At 36.6% G+C, this 16,070-nt stretch overlaps 1 protein-coding gene across 2 annotated transcripts in view; it reads left to right on the top strand.

Annotated features, from left to right (window-relative positions):
• PRKG1 (protein kinase cGMP-dependent 1) overlaps positions 1-16,070 on the top strand; it is a 1,324,229-nt gene that overhangs the window by 469,068 nt on the left and 839,091 nt on the right. For both annotated transcript variants that reach the window (XM_065922836.1, XM_065922835.1), the window contains exon 3: positions 8,609-8,722. In XM_065922836.1, coding sequence (XP_065778908.1) covers positions 8,609-8,722 — 114 coding nt within the window. The remainder of the gene's footprint in view (positions 1-8,608; positions 8,723-16,070) is intronic.

Below are 16,070 nucleotides of genomic sequence, written 5' to 3'. Positions count from 1 at the left end.
TACAGCAGTGGTCATTTTCACTAACACTCCCATTTATTCATTCATGAGAATTTACTAATCAATTTACAACCAGTCATTGCAGGATTAAATGATTGGTAATACTAATACGTGTAGAAAGCTTGATCACACACCAAACTCTGACATAAATTTCACGTGTTAATCCTGTGAAGCAGGTAGCTGTTATTCCCATTGCCCTGGTGTAGAAGCTGAGAGCCTAAAGGTCTGACATGTCAAGAGCAGTGAGAACCAGAATATTAGTTTAGAACTTGTGATTTCAGAATTCTTCTTCTACCTCCTAAGAGCCATTGCAAAGGTATTAGGTGAATTTAGATAAAGGAGACATAACCTCTGATTGAAGCAACATCATTCTGGTCACAGTGAATTCTTTTGTAACCTTCCTAGCCTTAGGTGAAATTGGATTAAGCACCCATTTCACATCCTGTGAAAAGACTGATGTCCTCCCCTAAAATATCTGCCAAGGTCTGAGTCCTTAGTTTCTTATAATTACATAATTTACATAGTTACTGTGGGGTTTCCTGCTTTCCAGCTCCCCATTATCACTCATTCTTCATTTCCTTGCTTTTCTGTTTATTGATGTATCCAAGCAGTGGATCTTTCCTCAAGCTTTTATCTTCCTCCAAGCCCTTTACACAGGAAATTAGTGTGAAGCAGATTAATTTGGAGAGAAATGTAGGGCATTAATTCTGGCAACAACCAACTGAATATTGTACATTAGACATCCCTCCTACTAAAAAATCTTAAAGCCTGTCTCAGTGTGAAGCTTTCCTGCCTGCCCCTTTCTCTGAAATCTCCAGTTTCTTGCTCATGTTTTCCTTTTTATTGCCTGTGCTCATTTATCACTCTTCTCCTTTCCACTCCTGAATCTTATGAACCAAAACCTTGAACCCTGCTTCTTTTTCCTTAAAACTGCTTATCAAAGTATTTTTTTCTTTAAAATGAAGTAAAATTTCCTCAAGAACTATTTTTAAACCTATGTATTTTAGTCTTGGCACATGCATTATCTAATTATCAAAACCTATTAAGTAAGTTCTATTATACCAAATTTGTAGTGAAGTAATTGACACATAGAGAGTTAAATAACTTATCCCAGATCTTTTCACGAATCAGCAGTAGAGTCAGAACCTGATAGTCTCAAGTATGCCTGGAAAAATGCTGATGTTACTCTAACATCAGCAGGATACTCTTGTAAGTCTTGCTTCAAAAATTTTTATAATCACTTCTATTTCAGGTGACATCTGCTGGGTAAAATAAGTCAGTAAAGTAGCTTTGTGTGTTTATTCTAATTCTATTCTAATAGCAACTTGGATTACTTAAATATTGCAACATGGTGCTAGCCTTTTTTTAGCTTGCAATTTATATCTGGCAGAGATTCTTTTTTAAGTGGAAGTCAAAATTGTCCCTTTAAATGTAGAGTATTTTGTCCACATGTGGTCATAGTTCATTTCAGGGTTTCTCAACTTTGGCACTGGTTACATTCTTGCACAGAATAGTGCTTCATTGTGAGGGCTGACATGTGTATTGGAGGATGTTTAGTGGTGTTTCTCTACTGTTTAGATGCCAGTAGAACCTCCTTTGGAAAAGGCAATGGCACCCCACTCCAGTACTCTTGCCTGGAAAATTCCATGGACGGAGGAGCCTGGTAGGCTGCAGTCCATGGGGTTGCGAAGAGTCAGACATGACTGAGCGACTTCACTTTCACTTTTCCCTTTCATGCATTGGAGAAGGAAATGGCAACCCACTCCAGTGTTCTTGCCTGGAGAATCCCAGGGATGGGGTCGCACACAGTCAGACACGACTGAACCTCCTTAGTTCCAAAACTTTCATTTAACCAAACAAACATCTCCAGACATTTCCAAATAGCCCATAGGGTTAAAAGTGACCCCATTTGAGAACCATAGTGTTAGGTCCAAAAGTCTCCCAAACTTAATACTATTACATAAGAAACACAAAAACCACGTGATGCATCCCCACAGGTCTGACCCTGGGAATAGAGTTTGTCACTTGTCTGTCTCTAAGGAGCCAAAGACATGGCCATTCATTGATTAGACCAATGAGGTACTCATGTATCTTAGAAGTAATAGAACAAAAATGCATTGTGAATGGCAAGAACTGAGCTTAATAAACTTGACTTGAGACAGTCAAACTATCCAACTCTTGTTATTCAGGAAATGATTAGACTACTTCCTGTTTCTTCCCTATGTGTGAATCTCTCTTATCTGTCCTGTCTTTGGTTTTCTTCATCACTGGAAGTTGAATTAGTCCACTGATATTTATCTAGTGCCTTTTGAGTACTTTAAAGTGCTAGGCTTTCAAAACAAAATGTAGAAAGATTATAGAATCATGCTTGTCTTGTGAAGTCTTTCCAGAGTTCTGTTCATATCTGGTCAATGGCTGAGTCATCTACAATAGGTTTAGTAAATTCTTACTCCTTAAATATCTCTAAGGACAGAAATGCTGTAATGTAATTTGCTCATTCCAGACTTTCATTCTGCTGGTTCAGATGATTTTCTGTATCTGGCTTGCTTAAATTTCATTCTCTTTCCCCATGTAGGTTTCCTTTGTGGATATGTGCATGTGCCCTAAGGCCTCAGAAAAAGTGAAAGTGAAGTTGTGTCCACCTATTTGTGACCACGTAGACTATGCAGACCATGGAATTCTCCAGGCCAGAATACTGGAGTGGGTACCCATTCCCTTCTCCAGGGGATCTTCCCAACCCACATCTCCCACATTGCAGGCAGATTCTTTACCAACTGAGCTACAGGGAAGCCCAAGACCTCAGAGTTAGAAGCCAAAACAAAAAATGAGTTTCATGTATATTAATGTGCGTGTTAACCTTTCTCTTTTTTTTTTCTTTTAGTTCCCATAGTGAGATTTTTAGTTCTAGATACCTCACTTACATTTTTGATTCTCTGATTATTAAGTATACTGCTAATGATTTTATTTCATATTCAATATGTATTACAATCGTAATTTAGTGTAATGAAAAATTGTATCTAATGTATTTATAGCAGTCATGACCAGAAGGGAAATCAGATTTTCCTAATTGAAAGAGAGAAAACAGAGGTCTTCACTCATGTAGCTTCAACCTCGACTAGCCCCTTATATCTCAGACTAAGTTTCATTTCATTTGGATGGCTAGTACTTTTGTGCTTCTACTAAGAATTATTGCTATGATGATGTAAGAAAAGTGACTTCTGTGAATGGGAAGCTTGGCCCCATGTAAAGCATTATAAGGACATGATGGTTACAGAAACTGTGAAAACACACAAAGTTTAGGGAAGAAGTCACTTCTATCTCTTTCTCTGTCTCTTATCTTTAATCTCTATTGTGTGTGCATGCTAAGTGGCTTCATTCGTGTCCAACTCTCTGTGATGCTATGGATTATAACTCACCAGGCTTCTCTGTCCATGGGATTTTCCAGGCAAGAATACTGGAGTTGGGTTTCCATTCCTTCTCCAGGGGATCTTCTTGACCCAGGGATGGAACCGTAGTCTCTTATGTCTCCTGCATTGGCAGGTGGGTTCTTTACCACTAGCACCACCTGGGAAACCCAATCTTTATTAAGATACTGGTAAACCAAAAACAAACAAAAACTAAAGCAAACTTGCCTAATAGTAAATGCTAAAACAGGGCAATTTTTCACAAAGTTTTGTTACATTTCCAAACAATGATTTCCAATCCAACTTAACACCTCATCAAAAGAGCAGGAGTTTAGGTCCAGAGAGACCATATCCTTTTGAACTTGAAATCAAACTTAAACAGAAAACTGATAAGGTGCTGAACCACTGCCCTTCTTTAATTTGAGAAGAAACTATCATCTAATAGTGAGACTGTCTTTTTTCTTCTTATACTAACTTAAGGAAGACATATGTAAGTGACTGACAAGAGGTATTCTTAAGGAAGATTATCTAAGACTATCGTCTGTCCCTAGAAAGGAGAAAACTTTTTCCCTTTAGTTAGCCCATAGTAGCCTTAATGATTTCTACTTTCTTCCACAAGTGACGGCACTCCTAACCTAAAATGACAAGGCAAGTTCTATATAGTAGTATTCTTAATCCACTGAGGAAACAGAGAGTAAGTTCTAAACATTATCATCCCAAGGTGGGGAAAAAAATGTGAGATGACAGATGTTAAATAAACTTGTAGTAATCATTTCATAACATATGCAAGTCAAGTTATTATGCTGTAGACCTTAAACATGTGCAGTATTCTATGTCAATTATGTCTTAAGAAAACTGAAAGGGGAAAAAAATAATCCATAAGTGACCTTATCTCCTAGAGAAAATATACCCATGCTGATCATAGCACTGCTCAGCCACCACAATATTAAATGTTCCTGTTGAACCTATCAGCTACAGAAACCCTCATGAGAAAATACATAATGTAAAAACTGTGTTCTCAAACCTACAAAATCATAAAAGCATTAGACAACAAAGGAGATGAAAGATCTTGTCTAGATGGGACCTTGGATAGAACAACTGTCTCCTTTTAATGACCAATCAAGTTGTCCTGCATGTTCCAACTAAGATGGTTGGAACTCAGTGCAGAGTATTCATAATTAGCTTATTGCCAACAATTCTGTCTCAGCCTGGCAGTAATAAATCTCTAAACTGATTGGTCTTATTTGTGAAAGTCTTCATGGCCCCAAACTACAGATTAGTTTAAAAAAAAAAAACCATAAAGTCAGGAGACTCTGGATCTTCTTGTAAATTCAGTACCTTCTTTTATTTATAGAAACTACTGATTTTTTTTTCCATTTATTTTTATTAGTTGGAGGCTAATTACTTTACAATATTGTTGTGGTTTTTGCCATACATTGACATGAATCAGCCATGGATTTACATGTGTTCGCCATCCCGATCCCCCCTCCCACCTCCCTCTCTACCCGATCCCTCTGGGTCTTCCCAGTGCACCAGCCCCGAGCACTTGTCTCATGCATCCAACCTGGGCTGGTGATCTGTTTCACCCTAGATAATATACATGTTTTGATGCTGTTCTCTCAAAACATCCCACCCTCGCCTTCTCCCACAGAGTCCAAAAGTCTGTTCTGTACATCTGTGTCTCTTTTTCTGTTTTGCATGTAGGGTTACCGTTACCATCTTTCTAAATTCCATATATATGCGTTAGTATACTGTATTGGTCTTTATCTTTCTGGCTTACTTCACTCTGTATAATGGGCTCCAGTTTCATCCATCTCATTAGAACTGATTCAAATGAATTCTTTTTAACGGCTGAGTAATACTCCATGGTGTATATGTATCACAGCTTCCTTATCCATTCGTCTGCTGATGGGCATCTAGGTTGCTTCCATGTCCTGGCTATTATAAACAGTGCTGCGATGAACACTGGGGTGCACGTGTCTCTTTCAGATCTGGTTTCCTCGGTGTGTATGCCCAGGAGTGGGATTGCTGGGTCATATGGCAGTTCTAATTCCGGTTTTTTAAGAAATCTCCACACTGTTCTCCATAGCGGCTGTACTAGTTTGCAGTCCCACCAACAGTGTAAGAGGGTTCCCTTTTCTCCACACCCTCTCCAGCATTTATTGCTTGTACACTTTTGGATAGCAGTCATCCTGACTGGCGTGTAATGGTACCCCATTGTGGTTTTGATTTGCATTTCTCTGATAATGAGTGATGTTGAGAATCTATTCATGTGTTTGTTAGCTATCTGTATGTCTTCTTTGGAGAAATGTCTGTTTAGTTCTTTGGCCCAATTTTGATTGGGTCATTTATCTTTCTGGAATTGAGCTTCAAGAGTTGCTTGTGTATTTTTGAGATTAATCCTTTGTTGCTTCGTTTGCTGATTCTTATAAAAATAGCTAAAAATATGAATGCTTTGGACTTTCTAGGTGGTGCTAGTGTTAAAGAACCTGCCTGCCAATGCAGGAGACATAGGAGATGAGAGTTTGACACTTGGGTCGGGAAGATCCCGTGGAGGGGGGCATAGCAACCCACTCCAGTGTCCTTGTCTAGAGAATTCCATGTACAGAGGAGTTTGGTGGACCACAGTCCATGGGGTCATAAAGAGTTGGACACAGTTGAGCGACTTCGCAGCAGCATGGATGCTTCATTATGGATCTCTTATTACTGACCATTTCCCTGAAGTGGTACATAAATTGTGGTGCCAAAGAACAAGAGGTAGGTTGATTACTGCTCAATGTGGCAAAATTTAGGACTTATGACTCAGCCCATTTTAATTCATAAATGGACATGTGGTACCTGAAGTAAAATAAAAAATACACTCAAGTTGCTGTGATAAAACTTTCAACTATTCGTGCTAATTGCAGGAGTGATATCAAGAGTCAAGTGAAACTATAAATAGCCATCTGGCTTTCTTTAACCCAATATTCTAACATCTCTCACACAAACAAACTTAAACTGTTTAGCAGAGTTCAGATAAAAATGATCAAATGTTTCTTTATTTTTCTTTCCTGGTAGAGATAGGGCGAAGTAAAAACTATACCAATATAGTATCACATTAAAAAAAAAAGCAAAAATGTATAAAAGGTCAGGAGTAGAAGATATAAATTAACTACATTTCGGGTTATTTTTAGTACCTCAAGTAACAGTGCTAATAGCCTCTAGTCATTGTTGAGTTTAGCCAGGGAAAATAGTGGAAAAGTCTAGGACACTATTAGGAGCTTTCTGTTTGTTTTTGTTTGTTTATTTTTTATTAGAGTCTAATTGTTTTTTAGAATGTTGTGTTTAGTTTCTGCTATACAGTGAAGTGACTCACAATGATGATCTGAGGTAGTTTTATTAAAATGTATTCTTGAAGTTAATCTCAAATTATAAGTACATAAAAACCTCCATACTGGGCCCTTTATTGAGGGCTGTAAGCCTCTGCATAAGTGTGCTAAGTATTCTGCCTATTTGACTTTTTCCTTATTTGTTTCCCCACATCTGTCCCCTCATAACCGAAACAACCACATACAGGCCCACCTGCTTTCCATGCACCTGGACTCCATTTAAAACAAATCTTGTTTTTAGACACAGAGGGAAAAAGAAAGGAATGTAAATGAAGAGGGTGGCTTCAAGATGAATCTAAATACTTTAAGGGAAGTTGATTAGGTGGGCATTGGAACCATTGAGTGTATGCAGTCAATTTTGACTGTCTGATTCTCAATTTTCTTAAGTGATCCACTTGGCCTGTATAGTCTATTCTTGGAATTCCTTCGTAAATGTGTTGTTACACGTGCCTGCTCAGTCATGTCTGACTCTTTGCGACCCCATGCACTGTGGCCTGCCAGACTCCTCTCTCCACAGAATTTTCAGGCAAGAACACTGGAGTGGATTGCCATTTCCTACTCTGTGTAAATGTATAATCACTCCAAAGTTTGCTTCACGGCTGGTGTGTGTGGCACATGTATCAGTTGTGAATTCAGCTTTTTAAAGTTTTTAAATATATAAGATTTTATCTCACGTATTTGAACAATTCTGTGATTTCATCAATATATTATTCTTAGGTAAAACTGGGTCAATTTTTTTAAAAAGGAAGGAGTACATGTAAAGCTAAAACTCTAAAAAGTGAAATATTACAGGAAGCATATAGATTAAAGGGGGTGGTTTATGGAAACAATGTATGAAGCCCTGACATTCAGACAAACTTGGTAGCATTAATTCTCTTCAGTCACTAGCCACTGCCAAGCATTAGGCTTCCCTTCCGCAGCCTGTGGCTAAGTAACTGGGAAGAGTAATAAAAGGGTAAGATAAAGTGTAGAATAGATTGTGTTGCCTTGTTATTTCTTCCCCCATTATATTAGGTGATGGAAGGTTTAGTGTACATAGCTTTGAATTTTAAAAAAATATATATATTTAATATATATATATATTAATATTATATATTTTATATATATATATTACAATTTCCTTCATGAATAGCATTTCCTTACTTTCAGGCACCAGAATATATATCCAGTGTATGCTGTTTCCTTAGCTTTTCCTCCTTTCGCGCTTCATTTTCCAAATTTTTTGTGGAGCATCGACAGTCCCAGCGTGTCTTTCTTTTCCCTCAACCTTTGTATTCAGTAGTTTGGTTTCCTTACAGTCCATGTTGCAGGGCTGAGAAGCAGATAAAACAATCTTGTCCAAGTTGGATAAGATGTTTAAAAATAAAAGATACTGTGAGCTGCAATTGAATAATGCCCAAGGGTCAAAGTAATTTCCCTCTGCATAATAGCTGCCTTACTCAGATGAGAATTCCCAATATGAAGTGTGCTGTAGAAAACATACTCAATTTTTCATTGCAAATTCAAAATGACTTTAAAATTGGAATTACTAGAGTTTTCTAATATCACATTTGGAATTTCACATTTTGACTTTTTAATCTCTATCTCTTTCTTTTTTTGTGTGTGTGTGTTTTCTTTTAGTCTCCTTTCTAATCTTATCAATGATTAATTTAGGAAAAGATATTTTAGGGCGAGATTTGCTTTTCTTGCATTGCATCTTGAGGATGATTTTGTTTTAGTTGGTAACTGCTTTGTATTTTTGAAAATGAGCCTGGCCCTCCTCTCTCATCTTAGAAAAGCAACAAATGAAATAAAGCATGAGAGAGAATCAAAATGATATGTTTTCCTTCTTCTTTTTAGATGGTAAGGTTGAAGTTACAAAAGAAGGCGTGAAGCTGTGTACGATGGGTCCTGGAAAAGTGTTTGGAGAGTTGGCTATCCTTTACAACTGTACCCGGACGGCGACCGTCAAAAGTAAGGCTATTTAAAAAAAAAAAAAACAAAAAAAAAACTTTTCAGTGTCTTCTTTTGTTTGACCTTGAAGTGTTAGTTAATATGCCTCTTGATTTTAATCTTTATAATTTCATTAATATAGCTTCTAATTACTGGTTTGCGATACAGCTGATATTTTTATCCTAAAGAGTAATTGTTAACATTGAGTTAAATTTTATTGCTGACTTATTAAAAGTATCTTTTAACCTTGGACTCATAAATTAGGGTTTATAAAATAGCAGTTTATGAATTATAATTAAACAGGAGCAAGATGTTGCATTTTCTGCCTTAAAGTCTCAGAATCATATTTAAGTACATTTTATATATCTGTCTATTTTGGGTTGCATTCCCCACATAAACTTCACTTATTCATTCAGTGGTTTAGAAAAATTAAGAGGAGAAATGTCTTTCGTCTCATTCAAACACTGAGTAAGATATCCTGAATTCTAGAATTGCGTCTGAGTATATTCTTGTCTTCAGCTGCTCATCAAGCTGTATATTATAACGTTTTTCTTTTCTACTGATTGAGCTTATTTTAAGTCGAGGCAATAAAGCAGCTTGTTTCCCTAATTTTACATGTATGTGTATATATGATTTCTCTAGCAACTTTTATTGCTTGGTAGAAGCAGCTGCAATAGTTAGAAGGAAAAGAAGTTTGTTTTAAATAGTCCTTCTTCCTGAGTACAGGGTGTAATGACTGTGTAACAGAGCTGGAAGCCAAAGCTGACAATGGAAGGTCCAGAGCATCTTCAGGCAGAAATGTGTATTTGATGTTTGAAAAGTTCTTCTGACATAGTATCCTATGAATGATTGCAATCACGTTACTTTGATTAGGTTGTGTCATTAAAACAATCCTGTTGGGAAAATGACAATTAAGTTGTTACTGTTAATTTTATCTGAGTGTCACTGATGATTTTATACATTGCTTTTCTCCCTCTCAGAAGTATGGTGTATGATTGACAATATGACATTAAAACTTGGGTTGTAAAGAACTGAAGAATGCATGGCCAGCTAGAATCACAAATTCTTACAGGTCTTGTTAGTGAATCACCTTTTTAGGCATTGAGATCGCTGTCACATCAGTGGCAATTGGGGCCCTTATAAAATCAGTCTTTCTTGACAGTTTGATTCTTGAATTCTGAGAACACAGAACTCTTTTGATTGATAGGCACTGCCATGGTTTTATTTCATGTGATCATTTAATTATATGACTCAAGGAATAATGAAGCCCGATGAACCATAACAGATTTTGCCAGAACTTAAACTCACTGAAAAAGTGTCTTAACTAGAAAAAAGAGCAGTGATGACTCCATTAGGTGAACAGATTTTGCTATCATGCTTCATTTTGATGAGAAATATTTTACTTTTAGGGCAAAAGTGGGCCATGAGAGCACCTTTGGATTAAAACAAGCTTTCTCTGAATTGTGAATACTTTTTTAAGGTTTTAAAATACCTAACTGATAAAAAATATTTTTATATGCTGCTCAATTAATCTAACTAAAACCTTCCAGAGGCAAACAATTGATAGTGAAACGGTGCTTAATCTTGTGAAATATTAAATTGTTATTAAAGAAATACTTTAAACTGAATAGAACATTTCAATGAATTTTATAGCCCAAGATATTTTTTTGTAAGGTGATTGCTTGGCTTCATGAAAGTCAATTTTCTTAATAGGTTCTTATAAAATGCTGTTCATTTGTGCTCGCCTCTGTTGTTCTCATGTTTGATAAATTTAAATAGACATTATGCATCTGCTCAGCAACAAGGAACTAGGTGTTGAATGCAAATTATAATCCTCACTATTTTGGGGTGAGAATTTTATCCATCATTAAAGGGAATGAGCAATGGATCATGTTCTTTAATTCAGACTCAGATGTCTCATGTGTGTGAGTATGTTTGTGTGTGTGTGTTCATCATGCCCACTTAAGGTGTGGAGGATGCATTGAGAACAGTCGATGGTTAATGATGTGCAAATACATCTCTGTGTTTATAGGTGCAGAGATTTTGTGCATGCCTAAGGAATGTTATCTATTAACCTCTGAATATCCTGTGAGAATTATAAAGTGTGAATAAAGGTCATTTGTCATTAAGGACCTTTTGTGCCATCTTCTGTACTGTCAAGGGAGATTGTCCTTACCAATTGGAGTTCTTAAACACTGTTTTAAATTTAAGTTATACTCTCAAGCTGATCACTTTATAACTCCAATTAGATGTGAGTATTAGTTTTACCAGATGACCACAATCAGTGCTATCTCACTTTTTACATGTGATATTTTTTTAATGTCCTTATTTGGTTTTTCAGATCCATTTGTTTATCAGAATTCAAGATTGTGTCATCTCTTCTCTATATTTTTTGTAGCCATTGTTTTTGCCAGTGGTGACTATTTGGAGTAAATTTCAAAATTGATTCATCTACTTGGGTGCAGTAGTCTTTTAAATCTGAGGAAGTTCCCCTTCCTATTTAATTGCTTATCCAGCTTCACGTTTTTCCTTCTCGCTTACCTGACTTTCCCCTCACTTACCTCTTTTCCCTTAATATCACTTTCTTTCATGATTGAAAATGTTGATGATCTCTCTTATCTTTCTCCCTGGATCAGCCTGAAAGCTGCCTAGGATTTTAGTGCATTTTTAATTGCACAGTCATCACAAACTTTTAGGTGACATTCAAGAGCTCCTCAATGTACATGAGTCATTTCTTTTTCACGAGAATAACTTTTTGAAATTGTATCAGGCCTTGAATAAATTCCAGTGACTTCCTCTGCTAATGAACGTGACCCAAGCACCTGTGGGTTGACTTTTTTTTTTAAGTAGGATATGATTTTTTTTATATTGAAGTATAATGAATGTATAACATTATATTAGTTTCAGATATACATGATTCAATATGTGAATATATTGCAAAATGATCTCCATAATAGGTATAGTTAATATCCATCACCATATATAGTTACAAAATTTCTTTTCTTGTGATTAGAACTTTTGAGTTCTACTTTCTTAGCAGCTTTTAAATATGCAACACAGTGTTAACTCTAGTTACTATGTGTACATTATATCCCCAGGACTTATTTTAAAACTGGAAGTTTGTACCATTTGACCTCTTTAACTGATTCTACCCACCCTTCACTGCCCCACTGTCAACCTCTGGCAGCCACCAATCTGTTCTCTATATTTGAAATCTTTTTTTTTTTTTAAGATTCCACATATAAGTGAGATCCTAATGGCGCTTGTCTTTCTCTGTCTGACTTGTTTCACTTAGCATACTGTCCTCAGTGTTAATCCATGTTGTTGCAGATATGGCAACATTTCCTCCTTTTTATGACTATAGTATTGTTTATATGTACATCACATTTTCTTTACTGATTCATCAATGGATACACAGGTTGTTTCTGTGTGGTTCATATCTCTTTGGGCATTAGTGTTGTTTATTTCTTGAATAAATATCCAGAAGTGGAATTTCTGGACCAGAGAGTACTAAGAGTCTTAATTTTTTGAGAACTTCCATACTGTTCCCCATAATGGCTACACCACTTTATGTTCCCACCAATAATGGATGAGGTTTTACTTTTTTTCACATCTTTGCCAGCACTTGTTATTTGTCTGTTTGAAAACAGTCATTCTAACAGGTGAGAGGTGATATCTCACTGTGGTTTTGATTTTCATTTTCCTAATGATTAAGTAATGTTGCACATCTTATCATGTGCCTTCTGGCTATCAATATGTCTTTGGGAAATGTCTATTCAAATGCTCTGGCCACTTTCTAACCAAATTGTTTGTTTTTATTTGTTGTTATTGAGTTGTATGAGTTCTTTATATATTTTGGATATTCAGTTCAGTTCAATTCAGTCGCTCAGCCATTTCCGACTCTTTGCAATCCCATGGACTGCAGCATGCCAGGTTTCCCTGTCCCTCACCAACTCCCGGAGCTTACTCAAACTAATGTCCATAGAGTCGGTGATGCCATCCGACCATCTCATCCTCTCTCGTCCCCTTTTCCTCCTGTCCTCAATCTTTTCCAGTATCAGATCTTTTCAAATGAGTCAGTTCTTTGCATCAGGTGGACAAAGTATTGGAGTTTCAGCTTCAGCATCAGTCCTTCCAATGAATATTCAGGACTAATTTCCTTTAGGGTGAACTGGTTGGATCTCCTTGCAGTCCAAGGGACTCTCAAGAGTCTTCTCCAACACCACAGTTCAAAAGCATCAATTCTTTGGCACTCAGCTTTCTTTATAGTCCAACTTTCACATCCATACATGACTACTGGAAAAACCATAGCTTTGAATAGACGAACTTTTGCTGGCAAAGTAATGTCTCTGCTTTTTAATATGCTGCCTAGGTTGGTCATAACATTAACTCATCAGATACATGATTTGCAAGTAATTTCTGTCCCCATTCTGAAGGTTGCCTTTTCATTTTGTTGGCTTTCTTTACTCTGCAGAAAGTTTTTAGCTTGATATAGCCACTCTTACTGGTTTTTGCTTCTGTTGCCTTTGTCTTTGGTGTTAAAACCAAAGAATCATATCCCAGACTGGTTTTAAGGCATTTATCACTTACGTTTCCTTCTAGGAGTTTTATGGTTTCAAGTCTTACTTTCAGGTCTTTAATCCAAAATATGTATTTTAATAAAGCTACCGATTGACATATGCTCTAAATTATGATTGTTCATAGTAATCCAGCTAAAAGAACTACAGTAGTTTGAAGCAAACTGTTTGTTTTCACCTGGGAAAAATCATCTGGGATTCTTATGAGACTAAATAAATGTATACCATTTGTTATTATGATCATACCAGGAGGAAGATCTGATAGCACCAGGAAGAATATATTTTTAGAGCAAAAACCATAGTGATATGGGGGTGGGGATGGGAAATCCATGTTATGTTACAGTAGTCTACTTTTACCTTATGAAACATTGATTCTTCCTCTGAGGAATGAGGATATACAAATATATAAAAATAATATTGACAACATATAACAGATGCCTTGGATTATTCATGACTTGTGTGCATCTTAAGTCACTTGAGTTGTGTCTCTTTGTGACACTATGGACTGTAGCCTGCCAGGTTCCTCTGTCCAAGGGGCTCTCCAGGCAAGAATATTGGAGTGGGTTGCCATTTCCTCATCCAGGGTATCTTCCCTACTCATGGATCAAACCCTCGTCTCTTATGTCGCCTGTATTGGCAGCTGAGGTCATTACCATTAGTGCCACCTGGGAAGCCCATTCATGCCTTAAATAAGTTCAAGTTTTTTTGTTTTTTGTTTTTTGCTTTTTAATTGTGATATGAAAATAGTTGCTTTGATTGCATATATCCAATTACAAGCATTCCAGATGCCGTGGGTAGGGAAAAAAAATCAATTGTTATATTTGATTTCTATAACACCAAACAATGTTGTTTGAATTTCACATTTTTGTCTAAATATTTTAGGATTGTATAAACAAAGGAGCATTTTACCATCCATTTTCAAATGCCACGAAAGACAGGAATTTCTAATACATTCATTCAATACCCATGGCTTACTCAATTCCCATACCTAGAAGTGTACCATTATCATGTTTTTCTAAGTGTCATTCCTGGTTATGATGTCACCTTCACTACCCTCACAGCTAAGGCAACATCAATTTACACTCACCCTGGGCCTCTTACCCTACTTCTATGCCCAAGGTTCTCTCGAATCACAAAAGTGGAGACGTTCCTGGAAGCATAAGATGGAAAAGGCACTTAGTGTACACTGAGAGAGAGGTTAAGTGGTACATACCCTGTTTGTACATTTGCATAAAACATGCCTTATTTTTACCTGGGCTTCTCACAGCCAGTTCTCACAACTGTACAGGAATTTTTTGAGGTTTGAACCACATGCTCTTTGCTCCAACTTTAGTTGTACATGAATTGGTATTTTTGCCTAAAGCTGCTGAATTGAAGCTTAGTCCTCTTACTTTGACTGCTCCACTGAAAGTGCCCCAAACCTTAGCCAGTATATTATTCACATAATTCATTCAAAGAGGCTCCAATAAAAATCCAAGACTAAAAGTTCTCTCTTTGTAGGAAAACATCTTGGTACCGGAGTTGGGTGATTACCATATACAAGTTACCTGCAAAATGGCTTTGGTGGGTGTAGAAACTCATTTATGAATGGACTTGGGCAAAATATCTGAATAATTCTTTCTTCTTAGATTATTTATACAAGTATTTTAAAATTCCTTAGTACTACAGTCCTAACACAAAAGAACCTTACATATCCTTACAAGAAATCTGACAAATTGGGACTTGAATAACGAATAACATCCGATTTAATGTGAATACTTTCAACTTTCCATACTTAAACCTTCCTGAGATATTTGTAAAAGGGGGAAGCTGAGCAATTAAGATATTTCACTGTGTCAAAGATGTTTTTAAGAACAAGTTGAAAGGTTTAGAGTTTCTATTTGTTTTTGTTTTTAAAGTAGATTTGAGTGTGTGCAGTAAAATGGTTGTGTTTTCCCTTGCAGCTCTGTTTCAAACACTGCATTATTCAGCCTGACTTAAGGAAATCTGCCAACTGTCAAAACCCTAAAAAGATGAATTGGGGAAAAAAATAAAAGGAATTTGACTATAATTTCTTGCTCAAATAACTCTATGTACTATAAAGGTAATGCCTATACCTCTCAGGTCAACATATGGTGCTTTTTATTGGTAAAGAAATGCAAGGAATGGATACCAGTTTTATTACTGATATAAAGGAATGGTAGATGAAGCTCTTGGAGTGGCTGTAAACCTTGACAGTTTCTTAAGATGACTATATCAAGAAGTAAGCAATTACATAGCTTTTAGGAAATGTTATTATAGTGTTCCATAAAGTGCCATTTTTATGATAACGATTTTCATGTTGTAAAAGTGAACCAACATTGTCTGCCAGTACAAGCAGTTGGCATGTGCGCATTTATTACCTGGGGTTTTAATGACTGGGAGCAACCACATACTGTCATGCTCCTCGTGCGCCAGTGCAAAGGCAGAGGAGATAACTGTGTTAATGAGACAGTCTCCGTTTTATCTTCAAGAGGCAGATTAAAAAGATGCATGCTTTGCTTTCTCCCAGTCCAATGAATGCTTTATGCCAAGCCCCCTGAAGGAGGACACAACAACAGCTTAGATGATAAAGACTAGAAATATGACCCTGATTGCAGAAAGAATAGCTCAGTAACTTCCCAGAAGTTGTCACTATTGTCGCCATCCTGGACAGTGAAACAAGCAGATGATTATGGCATCGTCTTGAAGAAGCAGGTATCTTTGTTTAATGACTTATTTCGATAATCTTCTTCTTAGTATAATTTTCTATCACATTGGACAACGAAACAAGC

The sequence above is a fragment of the Muntiacus reevesi genome, chromosome 2 (genome assembly GCF_963930625.1).
Source record: "Muntiacus reevesi chromosome 2, mMunRee1.1, whole genome shotgun sequence".
NCBI lineage: Eukaryota > Metazoa > Chordata > Mammalia > Artiodactyla > Cervidae > Muntiacus > Muntiacus reevesi.
This window is presented reverse-complemented; position numbering and strand designations above follow the sequence as displayed.